This window comes from Camelus dromedarius, chromosome 16 (genome assembly GCF_036321535.1).
Source record: "Camelus dromedarius isolate mCamDro1 chromosome 16, mCamDro1.pat, whole genome shotgun sequence".
Lineage (NCBI taxonomy): Eukaryota > Metazoa > Chordata > Mammalia > Artiodactyla > Camelidae > Camelus > Camelus dromedarius.
The window spans coordinates 57,619,458-57,635,548 of record NC_087451.1 but is presented as its reverse complement, the minus strand read 5'-3'; the positions used below and the strand labels follow the sequence as shown (position 1 = coordinate 57,635,548).

The following is a 16,091-nucleotide window of genomic DNA, read 5'->3' as shown; positions in this document are numbered from 1 at the left end:
TCTCCCTAGAACCAGCTTCTCCAAGGATTAGGGAAGGAATCCTGCTCTCAGACTTTTATGGTTCCTTATGGCTTTACTTTGGCCTATTCAGCCAAAAGGAAAAATTGTGACCTATTCCTTCGTTGTGCCCAGTTGTCATGGTGTGGCACTGGAGGACAAAGGGAGGGGCTGGGTGACTCAGAAGCCTGATGGACGTGAGCTGATGCTGGCCTTCCAGGCTGGCTGCCTTGGAGACCCAGAGCTCAGGGTGAGGAAGAGGAGGCAGGAGGCTGCATCAAATCTACGCTGAAGGAACATGGTGGGAGTACATCACCAAGCCTTCATTCACAAAACGAACACCCCAGGGCATGGGAGGTGGGGAGGTTACATGGACTGGGCAATGGGGCAGACCTTGTCCCTCTCTCAGAAGTGTTCCCACACAGTTCCCAGGGGCTCAGGAATGAATCCGAGAATGCTGATGCCACTGTCAGTCTGTTCCATCCCTGCCACGACCCCACTCTCCACTCCCATCCACTGGGAGTAGGGAGGGTGGGCAAGAAGGGATGGCCCTGGGTCCAAACAAGAAAAAGCACTGGAGGATCTCTTCTCAGGCCTAACTGAAAATGGTTTCCACCAGCAGCCCTGAAGTTCGAAAACGCGAACTGACTTTGGGGTTGGGCGTTCATACATTCTAGTGGGGCAAGCAGAAATGAATCAAATAATCACACTACTGAATGTGTAATTAGAGCCTGTAGGAAGGAAGCAGGGGTCTGTGCGTGTAGGCCAGAGGAAGCCATCCATACAGGGCAGCCAGCACACTTTCTCTCCGAAGGAAGGGAAGTACCAGCTAGGCCCTAAAGGATGAGTGAAAGTTGGGGGACAGAGGAGGAGATGGGGTAGGGAGCTGAAAATTTCAGGAAAATGCTGCAGCACATGCAAAGGCCCTGAGGTCAGAGGGCACATTAGGCTGGAGTAGAAAGGTTGAAGGGGCAGTAAACCCAAGAGAAGGGGGAGAAAGAGACAGGCCTTACTCCACTACACTTTAAGGACCTTGGGACAGCATTTAGCCTTTACCCTAAGGGCAATGAGAAGCCACTGAAGGGAGGTGGGCAGTCTCCTGGGCTCCAGTTTGGGCAGTGACCAGGCAGTGATGTCCACAAACATACCTCTTCCCAGGACACATTTCCAGGAGCTCCAGAGGTAGGGGAACAGTGCGTGCAGTCCAGCCCCTCCTATTGAGGACCATCTCCTGGGGCTTGGGCGAGCCCTTTCCACGCCTGCCTTACCCTGGGAGCCAGCCTGCTGGCCCTGCACCAGGTGCACCCTGTGTTGAGTTGGCGGGAGGTTCTAATCCCAGGCCTAGGCCCGACTGTGTGTGTGGGCGGGGGGCGATCCCCTCAGCAGCAGCAGCCAGATTTGCAGCCAAAGTCCCAGATTCCAGCATCAGGCCTCACTGCAGCCCAGTTTCCCACCGCGTGCCTTTGTGAGTTGGCACAAAGCAGACAGAAGCACACAGGCCCGTGGCTCCTTGCGCAAAGTCCTGTGACCCTGGGGAGGGGAAGGGCTCATTAGGGAAGATTTTCGGAGCCCCAACTAGCAGAGATGAATAGGACCTTATGTTTGATCCCAGAAACTGCCTCATCTGCCAGGACAGCAAATGGAGTGGCTAAAATAACCAGCTTTGCAAGCGTGCACATGTGGTGTAGCACCATGTTGAGGGGCTTGACTGAAGTGGGAGGGTTGGCGTCTCGCTGTGTGGCCTCAGCAGTACCCAGAAGGGCAGGGTTGGACCATGTGGCCAAGTCTGGGCTGATGGAGATCTGATCACTTCTTTTCTTTGATCTAGGGTCCTGGTCCTGGACAAAGGGACCGTAGCCGAATTTGATTCTCCAATCAACCTCATTGCAGCCAGAGGCATCTTCTACGGGATGGCCAGAGATGCTGGACTTGCCTGAAATACACTCCTGGGATTTCCTTCTGGACATTCTTGGTTTTCATCAGGAAGGAAAAGGACACCAAATATGTCTGCAAAATGGACTTGATGGCAAACGCTGGGGGCATTTTTGTTGGGTTTTTGTCCCCGTAAAGTGCCTTGCAGGATAACCCAAGTGAGGAAGTGAGGCCCAGGAGGTGAACGAGATGCCCAACATCACAGCTAATTTGTGGCAGAGCCCAGACTAGTCCCTAGGTCTCCTGATTCCCAATCTGGTATTATTTCCACTGTACTGTTTTCAATCATTTCATGGGATGACCTCCCTACCCACATGATTTTTCATATTTTCTACTCTGAAGTTTTTTGGGGTTTTTTTAATAGAGCTTTTTCCTCTCAGAACAGAAGACTGCCAGGTCAGGCTGTCCCTAGGAACTGAGTTGGGTACTCTCTGGTGCTGGCCTGGATCCATTAAAAATGGAGCACTGATGAAATAAAGCCACATGTCAACAATACATACACCCCAGTGTAGCCTTTCTCTGTCTATTCACAAGACTCAGGGGTTAGGATCTCTACAGGTAGATGGAAGAGGGAGAGGAAGAGGTAGATTTCATACACATCTACATGGCTGGAATTATCTGAAAACTTCAGACCTAAGAGCTTTTGGCTGGAAATATTATCTTCACAGCCAAAATTCACTGGGTAATTGCCAACAGTTCCTGCTCTGCTGCGCAGATACTGTAAAAAGGTGAGAAATAAACCCCTGAAATCTAACCCGAGGCCTCTTGGGAAAGCCGCTGTGAACACCTCCACATTGGCGTCGTCCCTCAGACCTTAGGGCCTGCTTCTCTGGGGGATAAGTGCATGGTGCTTTATGTCCTTGCTCCTTCAGCAGTCTGTTCCAGACAGGTCCCCATAACCAGTGAGGTCTCCAGATCATTCCTCTTCCTCACTCTGGCCGAAGCTGAATGTGGGAGCACAGAGCAGCCCAGAGGCTGCCCCCTGTCCTGACAGTCCCAGGCCAGTAAACGAGATGAGGGAGTGAATTAAATTTGCTTTCTTGAGCAAGCCAATGAAGTGTTTATTTCTCTGCAGGTCAGAATTTACCTGGCACACGGCCTTCTATTTGGAATGTATCTCTTCTCTTTGTTACCTTGCTAAGTTTTCTGGCTTCTCTGACTCTCGCATTTCTTTGACCTTTATTCTTGGTATGATGTGACTGGTTGTGGGTGATGGCTTTTTTTTTTCTTTCCTCCACCCTAAATGGTTTGCAGTAGGTATGGAGATGGCTCCTTTGATCTGGTTTTCCTATAAGCATTGGGCCAGGCTTTGCTGCAGGACTATTTGTTAAAGGTTAATCACATTTTTTTGGCAGGCTGTTTCTGCCCAGGATGTTTATGAGTATATGGAAAAAGACTTCCATCCTTGTGATAAAGCAAGTATGAAAGCACAAATGCCCAAATTATTCTGCCTCTCCTTGGTGCTAAGGAAAGGTCTCTGCTATGCTCCCTGATTTATTAGGCCAATTTGGCATGATGTCTGCTTTGAGTCTCTAGCTGTCCCAAACCAACAGAAATGCAGGTTCTTTCGGCATCATCAGCTAAAGATCTGAAGGTGTAAGACTGTCTTTCCTCTCCTGTCTTGGGAGTTTGCCTCTGAGCTCACTAAGGCCCTGACAGGTGCTGACAGCCCAAAGGAGAGGCTCAGTTGTGTAAAGTAAATAGGATAATCAAAAAATGTGGTTAATAGAGGATGACCTCTATCTAGCTGGCTCAGCTACTCCGGGGAAATGCAGCTGACTGCTGTGAACTGAGAGGAAAGACACTGCACAAAAGATCTGTTTCCAGGTGCCACTGACGGGTGTGAGCACCGCCACAGCGGCAGGACGGAGGAGGCTCAGGTGGGGAATGGTCCCTTCTCTTCCTCCAGAGGGTCTTGTCTCTGGGACTGTCCAACAATCTAAACCTACTATGATTAGAAGTGTGTATAGTGCTGTTAGGAGGCCAAAATTAAAGACTACGGGCTCAGTCAGTCAATATTTAATTTTAATAATGCCTGTTATGCTTGAACAGTCAGCAATGCACAAAGAGAAAAATCTTCAGTGAATGTTTACACACAGTGTGAACACATGCTTTAAATATGCAGTGGAGGAGGAGGAGGGGTGAATTCACAGTTAACAAAGCTAAAAAAAAACCCTTGTTATAAATTACACAAAGCATATAAAAATATTTCTCTGAATGCATAGATTAAGACTTTAAACTCACCTACCAGGAACTGTGCAGTCTTATTCCACTGCCGGACGCAGGAGTCAGTTGACCACAGAGGACTTCATAAAGGAGGAGAGAGAGCAGTGCAAGGCCCCCCTCTCCCTTGAGACTCCCTCGAGGGCCTGGTTCTAAGCCCGGGAAATGCCCTGGAGCTACTCCTCTGTAGGCCACCTCCCAGCCAGGGGCCTCCATGCTTCTGAGAATCTCTAATTGATCTGGACGCTGGAAGAGTTTTAACCCCAGTGATTTAGACATGAATTAATACTGAATTTATTTATCCCAGGATAGAAGTAGCCTTAATTGTATTAGTAAATTTTAACTTTTTTCAAAAGGGGAAAAAAGATTAACGTGTCTAGACAGACTAGCTGCTTCTGATGGGCTGAAACACAAGTGAGGTTTCTTCTTTAAAGCACTTCAGAGAAAGGGAGTAGTAAGTAACCTTTACTAGGCAAACACTGCGCAGGGGTGAGTAACTCACCATCAGTAACTGGTGTAGTACAATTAAGTCACGCAACAGAGTGATTCCACACCACGAAGTTGGCCTTGAAAACACCTCAACCTCAGCTCAGCATTTAGGCAGCAGCAGGAGGCCATTATCTCAGCACAACATTCTCTTCCACTGACATCTTCTGCACGTCTTCTCTACCGTAGTGTTCCAATAAAATTAACACAGTTAGGAAGTTAAGTTTCTTTGGAAACTCTAGGCACTATGGGGAAAAAGCTTCTTAAGACAGCAGGGATGCTCATCAACAGCTGGCTTCAAACCCCTGCTCTCCTGTTTGTCTAAGTGTGCTCGTTCTTACTTCTAAGGTTAAGCTGTTTATTTCAACAAGACGGTGGCTTTTCTTTTTAACATTAATGACACTGAAGGAAAGGAAAAGAATCCTTAAATGCGTTCTCTAAAAAAATCCTTATGCCATGCTCAAGAGTTTAATCAGGTGTTTGTTTGCTTCCAGAAGGAAGCCTGGTAGACTCACAACTGACTTTGTTAAGTGGGTTGGTGGTGGTCGTGGGAGATCCCTAAGATCAAACAACTTGTTTACAAAAGCAACAGATTTCACAGTTGTGTAAAAATCCTAATAATTTCAAAATAACCTTTGTCTTTGATACAAAAATAAAGGTGCTAACTCCTTTAGCTCAGTTTCCCACAATAACCTTTAAAATAGCAACAGATTCAGTCTGAAAAATTGCTTTTCATTTCTGGTGGGAAAATGAAAGTGGAAAACATGGACCAGCAATGTTTGTGCTCTTCTCATTCGGTGCAATTAACAGAAGACGGGAATCATTGCCTCAGTTAAAAAAAAAGCCGTTGCTCTTTGAGAAAGCATCAGAGAGCCCTCTAGTGACCACGAAGGGGAGTTAATGCAGAGACAACTGTATGGACAAGGGCAGTCTAGAGACAGAAGCAGTAAGGAGTGTTTACAAAGGAAAAAGTGGGGGAGGGAAGCTCTTTTGGTTAACAGCATATTTACAATTAGGTAACTGTAGTCTTAAATACTTTTAACCTGAGTAACATTTATAAATATGTTATGTGAAACCTCACAGCCACAAGTCACACCAAAATTCCTGTGTCCGGTACCTGTGCTTTCCCCAGTTTTCCTCTCTAGTCAGTTCACATTTCAGGAGGGCTGTGAACATGCAACACCAAGAGAAGCACGTCCCAGCCCTTCAGGTGCACTGTCAACAGGACTGGCTAGAAATAGGCTCTGCTCTCTCTCAGCTTCTACTTAGACAACTCTTAACATTCTGCACATAAAACACTGGATACAGAACCGGCGGCTTCTGCCTCTCCAGACCACTTGTCAGCTGTTCACAGCTTCAAGCAATAGGTTTATTGTGCACCAAGAGGCTTGGAAGAGTGGCACCGCTGCTTGGGGGTCAGGGGCTTCCTACCTTGGCAGAACGATGTTAGTTATACTCAGCCATGGCATCAGGGGCCCTCCGGACATCCAAGGCATTAGATCAATGGCTTGTCCTTGGCCCAGAGATGATGCAGCACACTGTCACAATACTCAGTGATAAAGTCCCTGCTGCATCAGTAAGTCAGTTTTGAAGCTCTCCTGTTGTAGCAAGGCCTTTCAGTCAGTGTGGATGCAGCATTTCTGAACAGAAAATTATTTTCACTTATCATCAGAACCAGTTCCAGTTCTTGGAAATCTTGGAGTCGAGCAACATCTTTGTCCTAAAACAAAAATAGGTTAAACAGATTGCAAAGAGCCACTTGTCTCTAGGTGTTTGGTGTGTGGTGTTGATACCAGCATCTTGGCTCATTTTACAGTCTGGAAGGAAAAAAAAAATTCCCTGTGGCAGGCTGTCAGTGATAGTGCACAAAAGCCCCCAGGAGCATAAATTGGGTTGGAATGGTAGAAGCCCTTAACAGCAGTTTGCTACAAGATGAGTAAATGTCGAAGGGAGAGGCAATGCAGGGATGTTTCCCTCAAGTGCCCTGAGAAGCCAGAAGCCTGATGTTCAAAGAGATGCTGGGAGGACCACAGCTGTATTTGTGTGGATTTGCCCTATAATTTAGCCTGGGTCTTATGTTATAAAACACAAGGCACATCTGACAGCACACTAAGGTAACCCTCACAGACCACTACTATAACAACCAGAAATAGGTACATGCAGATGGAAATTTAGAATGTTTTCCCTAGCATCCTACAACTTTCAGAAATGTCAGTGTCTCTACAGGCCCTGTGGAGGGAAAGAAAGCTCAGTGATTACATTTGGAAAACTGCCCTTTGCTCCTTTTCTATTCTCTTTTCATTTATTCAACTATGACTCATATAACCAAGGAGGAAGCTGGGTATTTTCCAAATGGAAAAAGCAACCACTCATGCTTAACAGATCTTTCTTACCTTTCTTACCAGAGTATTGGGTAACTTTCTGATCTTCTCCACTTGATCAGGATTAACACCCAGCTCACAGCAACTCACTCTGAGCAATTCTTGGTAGGTGAGCTCCTGTCGGTCCAGTTCAATTTCAATGAAATCATTTTCTCGAAGAGATGGGTTCTGAATCCTCACCTTGAGTACTAGCTCTAGAAAAAAAAGGGGGGGGGGGATGTTAATAATTATGGCAAGTCAGCCGATGTGATTTCAGATCTTTTCCAGAAGATGGTTACCCTTAATCATGCTCCGTGCTGAAGGCTTGGGCCACCCAATGAGAAAGCCAAGCACCGTCAGCAAAGTTGGCTCAGGCCCAATTTTGTCTCTGCTGGTGCAGTTTCCTGCACTGTCTTCCCTATACCTAAGACTGTGCTTCACAGAGTAAAGGGGGTGTGGGTGGTGAACGGATGGACAACAACCCTAGCTGTACAGAGGGAGAATTACTTCTGCTGCTGAAGCTAAGTGGGTAAAGGCTTGAGAATGGGTTCAGGTAATGACACATAAGTAGGAGAAGGGGAAAAGAGGTGAAAGGCATCGCCATGGCCAAGAGACGGTACAAGAGTTACTCTAAAGAGACTGAACAATTGTGGATCTAAAGATATTTATGACATTAAAATCCTTGCAATAAAGACAGCAAAAGAGCAAAAAGATAAACTACTAATAAAAACCAAAGTCTAACTATGATTTGAAAGCAGTGTACCTTAACAAGGGAGGACTCTTGTCTTTTGGAGTAAATAAACACCGTTATTTGTGGGTCTGGGATCTAAGCAGTCCGCCCCTAAATTCTGAACCTGGCTGCCAAGGAGGCCCAAGCCAAGCACCCATGTGCGTTTGGTGGCTCTGCTTTGCTCCTTATATATGAATCCCTTACAGTATCCCTAGGCCGCTGTTATCGGCACCTAACGTTCCTCAAAAACAGAAAATGAGGCAGTTAACTTATGTGGAAAAAGAAAAGGTGAGACTAGACTGTACCCTGTGCTGCTGTTTGACTGAAATTGGAGGTATCAGGATAAACTTGTGGTTTTTAATACTTGCTAAAAGATCTAGATAAACAGATATAGAAATATGAGGGGAAAGTATATGAGTGTTTATGTGTGCTTGTTTACTTGCCTTTTTTTTAAACTTCACTAATTCTCTCAGTTCAGCTTGAAGCTTGATATCCAGGAAGCATATGTTCATTTTCTACTTTTCATCTAAAATATTGATGCACAGTTTGTTCCTTTTGTCATAAATTGTGGGAGCTGCTTTCAGCTCTGTATTTTCTGTGACCTTTTGAACCTTGAATGATTGTGGTACAAATGGGTATATCCTAGCTCTATCATGTACTAGATGTGCGATTCTTGGCAAATTACCTACCTCTTTGTGTCTAAGTTTCTGCATTTCTAAAATGTACATAATAATAATACCCAGTTTATGAGTTCGTTGTGACATTTAAATCAGGGCTTAGAATGCTCTGAAGTTATGTGACTAGGTATCTACATGTTTAGTTTATAACTATAGTATCTTCCTGGTGAATCTTTCCTTTTATCATTCAATTGCTCTTCACTGTTTGCTTGCTTTTTTCTTTCTTTCCTAACTCTGACCTCTGACTGAGCCTAAAAGAAATGATACACTAGCAGCAATAAGCACACCTAGGGTCTATATTCTGATTTCTGAATACCATTCTCCACTGGAAAGAACCAGGAGAAATGGCTGATTCCAAGGCTGGGGTTGGGGAAGTTACACTAGGAGCCCGAAACCTCTGGCTGTATCACAAAGGAAGCGCTCCAAGAATGATGGACATGTCCAAGGGACACAAGAACTAGCTTGAAGGGGCTCGCTCTGGATAAATCTAGCATAATTTGATCAAATTATCACTCAATGAATAAAAGAAGAATTTTTTATGAGTTCATACTAATATAAATGGAGAAGGGAAAGCCCTTCTTTGCAGAAGAATACCAACTAATAAATAGAGAAAACAATAGAAAATCATATTCTACAAAATAACTGTCCTGAACTCTTCAAAAATCTGAGGTCCAAAATGGTAGCTAAAGGTTGAGGAAATGCTTCAGATTAAAGGAGACAGTAACAACATAACTAAATGATCCTGGGCAGGGGAGGGGGCAGGAGAGGAAGGAGTTAAGACAGCCACAAAGGGCATCACTGAGACAACTGACAAAATTTAAATATGGACAATGGATTAGAGAAGAGCATCATATCAAGGTTATATTTCCTAAATTTGATCACTGTACTGTGACTGTGAAAGAGACTATCCTTGTTCTTAGGAAATACACTTAAGTAGTTCAGGGTAAAAAAGCAAAAGGTAAAACAACTTGTGAATCTGAGTAAACACAACTCCTTATACTAGTCTTGCAACTTTTCTGTAAGTTTGTAATTATACTAAAAATAAATAAATCCTACCCCTAATTCTCAAAAAACCAGGAAGAAAAGCACTAGACCTCTGAACACCATCTGCTCTGTGGCAGAGGCTGTCTGCTGCTGAGAGGTTACCTTGCATATTGAATGGAAATGCGCCGGTGAAGAAAAACGGTTGGAATGCTGGCGCTGGTCCTGCATACGTCCCATTTTGAGGGTCCAGAGACACTGGTGGCTTGGACGGGACAGAAGAGAACAGGGAGCGACTCTGACTCACTGGTGGCTGACAAACAGGACCAGGTTTTGTGCTTTCTGGTGTTCTGAGAATGGCAGAGGGGGCAGACACATCCCCGTTCTGAACCAGTGCCAAAGATGTGTGGTCCCGTGGAAAGGCCCCAAGCAGGGGAGGGTCCCCAGGGGGCAGCAACGGAGGTGAGCCATCAGCAGGGGGTGATGCAGGAGGTGTGGAGGGGCCCCCATTCTGCAGCTGGGCTGAATCCTCTGCTGCAGGGGTATAGATAAAAGGGAAGGCTGGGTTGGCCAAATAGTTGGGAACAAAAGGTAGTTCTGACTCCTTCTTCAGCTGGGGGAGGTCATCGCTGTCATCATCATCATCTTCCACTTGAAAAGAAGAAAATGCAGGACATTTACATAGCCCTTTAAAAGTTACCAAGTAAAGAATATCTTGTGAAAGCTAGTGTCCTTTGGTGTATGACAAATATTTTGGTCAGTGTTCACTGCAGGTTTATCATTACTATTTTTATCACCTTAAAGTTTACAGTAAAAAAAAAAAAAAAAAGCCTTATAATGGTTACTTTTCCAGAAGACAACATGGAATTATTATCTTGGCACAGTTTAATACCATCTTTGCTCTTAGGAACAGAGTGGCTGTTCGGCGTCAAGAATATAGCCAATGATACCACAAGACTTAAATTAGTTTGACAAAATCAAAAGTTGCCCCCCAAACACAGACTCACCTCCCATAATCTTCCTGATTTCACTCCTTGATGTTAACTGAACTGGCATTTCTCCCTTTGTGGTAAGAATCTCTTTGTCAGCTCCTGATTTTAACAAGTAAGAGACCACCTGACCATGATTGCGTTTACATGCCCAGTGTAAACAGGTCCTGTCCCAGAGAAAAGAAAAAAAGAGTGATTTTAAAAGAGAAGAGGTGATGTGGGATTTAAAGTTCTACATATTAGTAAATAAACATATGCAAGCCTGCAGAGTTCAACTAGAACCAGAAATCAAGCTGGTAATCTTCTCTTTTCAGAAAGCAGATGATCAAAATATTTAATATGCTTAAAATTTATTTTTAAATTTCACTTCTTGGGAAAAGCTAATTTATCCTAGAAGCTTTAATCTGAATGGCATCCAGAAGGCTGGCTGGCTGGCTAACTCTAATGATATTGTTGAGTGCTGACTCTTAACAGCATCGCTCATCAGATTGTCCTAGTCTCTTTAAAATATATTTTTGCATCACCACATTCCTTTCAAGGGACTATGGAAACTTGCTTCATATGCACCAAATGTCACTTGAAGATTAAATATTATCAAGCTAATAACCATCTCTCATTTGAAGCTTACTCTGCCACTAAAATCATTACTAGAGCAAATTCCTGTCTGAATCTGTTACTCACTCTTCCTCTTTTCCTTCCTTCACACATACAAAGGATTTCCAAATTTCCATTTTTAAAAGTTCACTTCCCTAGTTCTCTCCAGAAGGCTACAAAACATACCCTCATCTATTTAAACACAAGGCACTGCACATATACATCAATTCCTAAAGCACTTGAAATGTGTACATCAACAGTCAAAATTTTTGAGAACTGTCTTCAAGTATTCAATTCATTTAAGTAAAACTAATTATTTCATATTGTACACATAGGAGGAGATTATGCATACTCTGAAGGACTATTATTTTAACACTGCATAGAAATATAATTAGCATGCTGGCCAAAACTCCATCTTAATAGAAATAAAAGGATTCAGAGCTATTAAACGCATCCCCAGTTGCCACAGCTGAATGATATTATGGGAGGAAAATACTTTTCTCCCCTCTGTTTTGAAATGTCCTCATTCACCAACTCTCTAATTGAACTGAGATAAATATCTTCAGAGTTTATAGACAAATATAAATGCGGTAAAGAAAAGAACATATGTTCAATAGTGAGGGTTACGTTAGGTCACTAACTTGAGAAAAGTTTAACTATCGAGGAAGTTCATTTGGTTCTAGAACGAGCTGATTTGTCCTGGCTATCTTAACATTGACGATTTACAGAAAGCCACTTGTCTGGCTGGCTGGGAGCAACTCCAGTGATGTTTCAGTGACATGCCACACTATTATTCATTAGAATTAGATTGTCCAGGTGCCTTTAAAGTGTACTCTATGATGAAAAGAATGCTACTTTGGGGAAAATAAGATAAGAGTCTTGATCTAGGCTTCTAAAGTATAAGCTCCATGAAGATAAGGAAGTGTCTGCTTGGACAGACAGGTATTTAATTAATATTTGCCAAATGAGTGAACCGAGGACGAGGTGGACACTGGTTGGAGTAGAAGGATCCCACACAACTTTGATCCTGGGCAAACTGCAGCTGACAGTGTGTTTATGTGTGGATGTCTGTGTAAGTTTTAAAAATGAATAATTATAATGACAAGTGAGCACTCAAAAATGAATAGAACATGATGAGAAAAACATGTTCTCTTTTGGAAAGAAAGTACTCACTTGCTAGTAGTAAATCACTTGTTCACGACAAGCTTGAGAGTAAAGGAAGTAATACACTGCCAGTGGATCTGAGACACCCCAGGACAAACCAACTAGCTAAAGCGTCACCATGTAAAGTGGCGTTAAGTCAACACAGCATGTTCCCTACAGCCCTGCACCGAGTGATTATCATTTACAGTCCAGACCTGGGTGGCTCTGGGCAGCCATAACTCATAGGCATTGTAGTCAGGATATATCTTCAACTTCTTCATAAGCCATTATATTTGTTCCTTAAAGCCAAGGGGTATGCATGACACGAATTACAATTGATGTGGGAGTGCTATCTTTGAACTTCGACTCTTTAATTTTGCAGCCAGAATATCCTATCAGTGTTGGGAGGTATTTCAGACCAGACCACCATTTATTGGGGCTGAAACTGTAGTTACTAAGCAACTAAGAATTCAAAGCAGTAACCTTTCTGCTTTTCTATGCTACAGACTAAGTTTTTTTCGGGTAACCTTTATATTTCATTACCCAGCACACTCCTTAATAAGAAAATAATAGTTAACACAGATCCAATGCTTTACATGCTGGACTTCGTTCTAAAGGCTTTACATATATTAACTCCTTTAATCCTCTAAACAGCCTGTGAAATAAGTACTATTATCAATATTCCCCCATTTTACAGATGAGGAAACTGAGACAGTCAGCAAATAAGCAAAACGAACAGTATGCTATGTAGTGGTTTAGTTACAGGGACAAAATAAAGCAAGTGAAGGAATTAGGGAATGCCAGAGATGGGGGAGGGGTGTGGTGCAATTTTTAAATCGAGGGCCAAGGAAAGGCTCACCAAGGTGACATGTAAGTTAAGACCTGAAGGACGTGAGGGAGCAAAAGCATTTTACATCAAGGGAAGAGGCAGCACAAAGGCCTTGAGTTGACACTGTGCCTGGTGTGTTTTCAGGAAAAGGAGGCCAGGGGAACAGAATGAAGGGAGCAAAGGGGCAAATCCGGGCATGAGGCCTAGAGGTAAGGAGGGAGAATGGGGGGCAGGGTATAGAAACTGTAGGACCCTGTGGGCTTTTACTCAGTGTGAGTTAGGAGCCATTGAAGGGTTTTGATTGGAGTGAAATGATCTGACTTATGTTTTAAGTCAAGAGCCTTCTGGTTACCTTGTTGAGAAAAGACAGTACGGTAGTGGGTAGAAGCAAAGGGACTAGTCAGGAGGCTACTGCCTTAATCCAGGTGACAATGATGGTGGCTTTGCACCACAGGTATAGTGGTAGAGCTGGTGAGAAGCAGTCAGATTCTCACTATATCGCTGAAGGTGGAACTGGCAGGATTAGGAGACTGACTGGATACAGGGTGTGAGCCAAAGACAGGAGGCAAGGAGGGAACCAAAGGTTCTGGCCTGAGCACCTCAGATACCGAGATAAGGACTCAGGAGCAGGCTGGGGACAGTTAGGGGTATAAGGGAGGCCAGACAATCAACCCTGGACATGTTGAATTTAAAGTCCTATTAGACATCTTCCCCAATTAAATCTATGATAGCCTCTTCATAGTTCAACAAACTTATATTTACTGAGCACCTACTATGTGGTTAAGAAAGTAGGGTCTGCAGTCAGACACTGGGTTTCTTTCCCAGCTCTATTAGTTACTGTAAATTCTGTGACCTTGGGGAAATTAATCTTTCTGGGCCTCAGTTTCCTCAGCTGCAAAATGGAGAGAATAACAATAGCTATGTCCCTGAGTAATTGTGAATGAAATAATACACGTAAAGCACTTGGAACCTCGTCGGGAGCAAGCTCGGCTATTTATACTTTGCTTTATCTCCTTAGATGCCTACAACATTCTTCTGGAATAACTGGAAATGAAGTGACTGGGGCAAGGTCGTACTGCTAAGCAGGAATGGAGAAGAACCTGCAGGCTCTTTCTTCTACACAACACTGCCTCCCAGGGCCAAAACAACGATTCACAACTTGTGAACCACAGAGCAATGCCAGAAATTGTACACACAGAAAAATAAGCTAGTTGGCAAACACTTTTAAACAAAACAAAAAGTCAGTTTCTACTGTTTCCTGGCTTTCTGGACAGCTACCCAGGCTGTTTTCTTTAGGGTAAGGAGGTAGGCAGATTTGTGAGAAAGTCAGGACTCTGTGATTTTGGTCCTAGCTAATATACTAATAGTTGTGTGACCTAGAGCAAGTTATTCTTGGTTGGGACAGTGGTTGAATCCATCTCCAGTGTCCCTTTTAGTTTCAAAATGTGTTATTCCACTTCAAAAAATAAAACATTTGCAAACTCCCCTTAACTAGCAAAATAGGCTGGTTAAGCATCACCTTGATCCAATAAAAAAATTTAAATGTGAAGAGAGCAGAACAATACCACAGTCAGTAACTTAACACTAAAAACGTGACCACCAGCACATCTTAAAATGAGATTCCTTATTTAGTTGATAAGGACTCAATTGCAGGCAGGCAACTGAAGCCTTAGATAAAGTTCCATATTTGAAATTGTTACAAGAAAACACTCTATGGGACAAACGAATGAGTCTTCCTGCAACAGGCAGCTGCAGGTAGCAGCAAATCACTGCTGCAGTGAAGCAACAGAGAATAGGGATGCAAGTGATTTTTTTCCCGCTAGTCTTGGGAAAAGAAATCGTGCTAGTTTATAGGATTCATATTTGCTCAGTTGTTTACGTTTTTTGCTCTGCACAGATGTGTTCAGAAGCACCAATGGCAAAATAATTTGACACTCCAACGGGGGTGAGCTCCGTATTAAGGTGAGAATCGTACCCAGCACCATTCCGGCCACTTTATTGAGGTGGCCGGGGGGCGCCAGGGTTCTGGTGGGCGCTGCGGGAAGAGGACCACGTGGGCCGGGATTTGGGCAGGACGTGCAGCGGACTACCCGGGGCGGGGGTTGGGGGGACCAGGGCTGGCCTCAGGAGCACACAGGCTCGGAGGCCCGGGCGCCAAGCCACGCCTTAGCGGGCGTCCGGGGGCAGCGCTAGGCCGAGGTCGTGCTCCAGATCGGCTGCTCCGACCCTAGGCCTCCCCCGCTCCCCACTTACCAGCCGTTGACCTCATTTTGGGAGTTCACATCCACCCCGCTCTCCACCAGTTTCTGCACCTCCCGAATGTCCCCCAAGGCCGCGGCCTCCCGCAGCCTCTCCTGCTGCTCCTTCTGCTCTAGGAGAGCGCTCATCTTCCCCTCGGCCCCGGGCCCCGGCTCGGGCCCGCCCGCCCCGCCCCGGCCGGTTAGCGCCGCCGCCGCCGCGGCCCGTTTTCCGCCATGGGGAGAACGCGCGCTGCTCGCCCGCCCCGCTCGCGCTGCCGCCCGCGCCCGGCCCGGGGCCTCGGTTCCCCCACTCGGCTCCCCCACTCGGCTCCCCTGCTGCTCTCGGCCCGCGGGCTCGAGCCTCCTCCCTGGCCGCGCCTCCCGAAGGCCGGCTCCAGGGGAACCTATTCAGAGTGACAACCCTGACCCAGATATTTTCCGTTCCTACCCTCGGCCCCGGCGCCTGCCCGGGCTGGCTGTTTATGTAACTGCTGCACAGTATTATCTGCCGTGATTCATGGACTATTTTTAGACCTCCCCGCAGCTTCGAGGGAGGAGGACAGACACATGGAAAGGAAAGAACGCGTATTTGAGAGCCAGAAAAGCCTTATCCTCTGGCGCAGTCTGTATACCAGGCATCAGAAATAATTGGTGTGTTTTTCCCCCGGTTTCTTTGGCTCTTTTTCCTTATTTGAGCCAACTCTTGCCCAGCAGTCTGGGGAAATGGGCTGAAAGCAATGCTACTATTATATGCCCATTATTGCAGAGACAGAGTACACAGTTCTTTATTTTTTTTGACAGTGCTTAGGATCATGCAGTTCGAGTATTTATTTCAATTGCTGTTGTTTTACATCTCATTTTAGACAGGGATTTCTTCTAACTGGGCTTTTAGGAAGAATATTCTGTGCTC

The 16,091-nt window shown here is 44.9% G+C and overlaps 2 protein-coding genes across 3 annotated transcripts in view; one reads left to right on the top strand and one right to left on the bottom strand.

The window, feature by feature from the left end:
* ABCC3 (ATP binding cassette subfamily C member 3) overlaps nt 1-2,424 on the top strand; it is a 41,844-nt gene extending 39,420 nt beyond the window's left edge. The window contains exon 31 of the mRNA XM_010990311.3: nt 1,826-2,424. Coding sequence (XP_010988613.1) covers nt 1,826-1,934 — 109 coding nt within the window. The 3' untranslated portion in view covers nt 1,935-2,424. The remainder of the gene's footprint in view (nt 1-1,825) is intronic.
* Nucleotides 2,425-3,933: 1,509 nt separating this feature from the next.
* On the bottom strand, nt 3,934-15,628 carry ANKRD40 (ankyrin repeat domain 40). 2 transcript variants are annotated; one of them, XM_010990314.3, is made up of 5 exons: nt 15,195-15,628; nt 10,394-10,542; nt 9,552-10,037; nt 7,032-7,213; nt 3,934-6,358 (listed from the first exon to the last, which is right to left on the bottom strand). In XM_010990314.3, exons 1-5 carry the CDS (start codon nt 15,326-15,328, stop codon nt 6,212-6,214), a joined length of 1,098 nt encoding a protein of 365 aa, XP_010988616.1. In that variant the 5' UTR covers nt 15,329-15,628; the 3' UTR covers nt 3,934-6,211. The 2 variants fall into 2 exon arrangements, with proteins under 2 accessions (XP_010988616.1, XP_031325473.1); XM_031469613.2 differs by having other exon boundaries at nt 7,041-7,213; nt 15,195-15,579.
* Between the last annotated feature and the right edge of the window lie 463 nt (nt 15,629-16,091).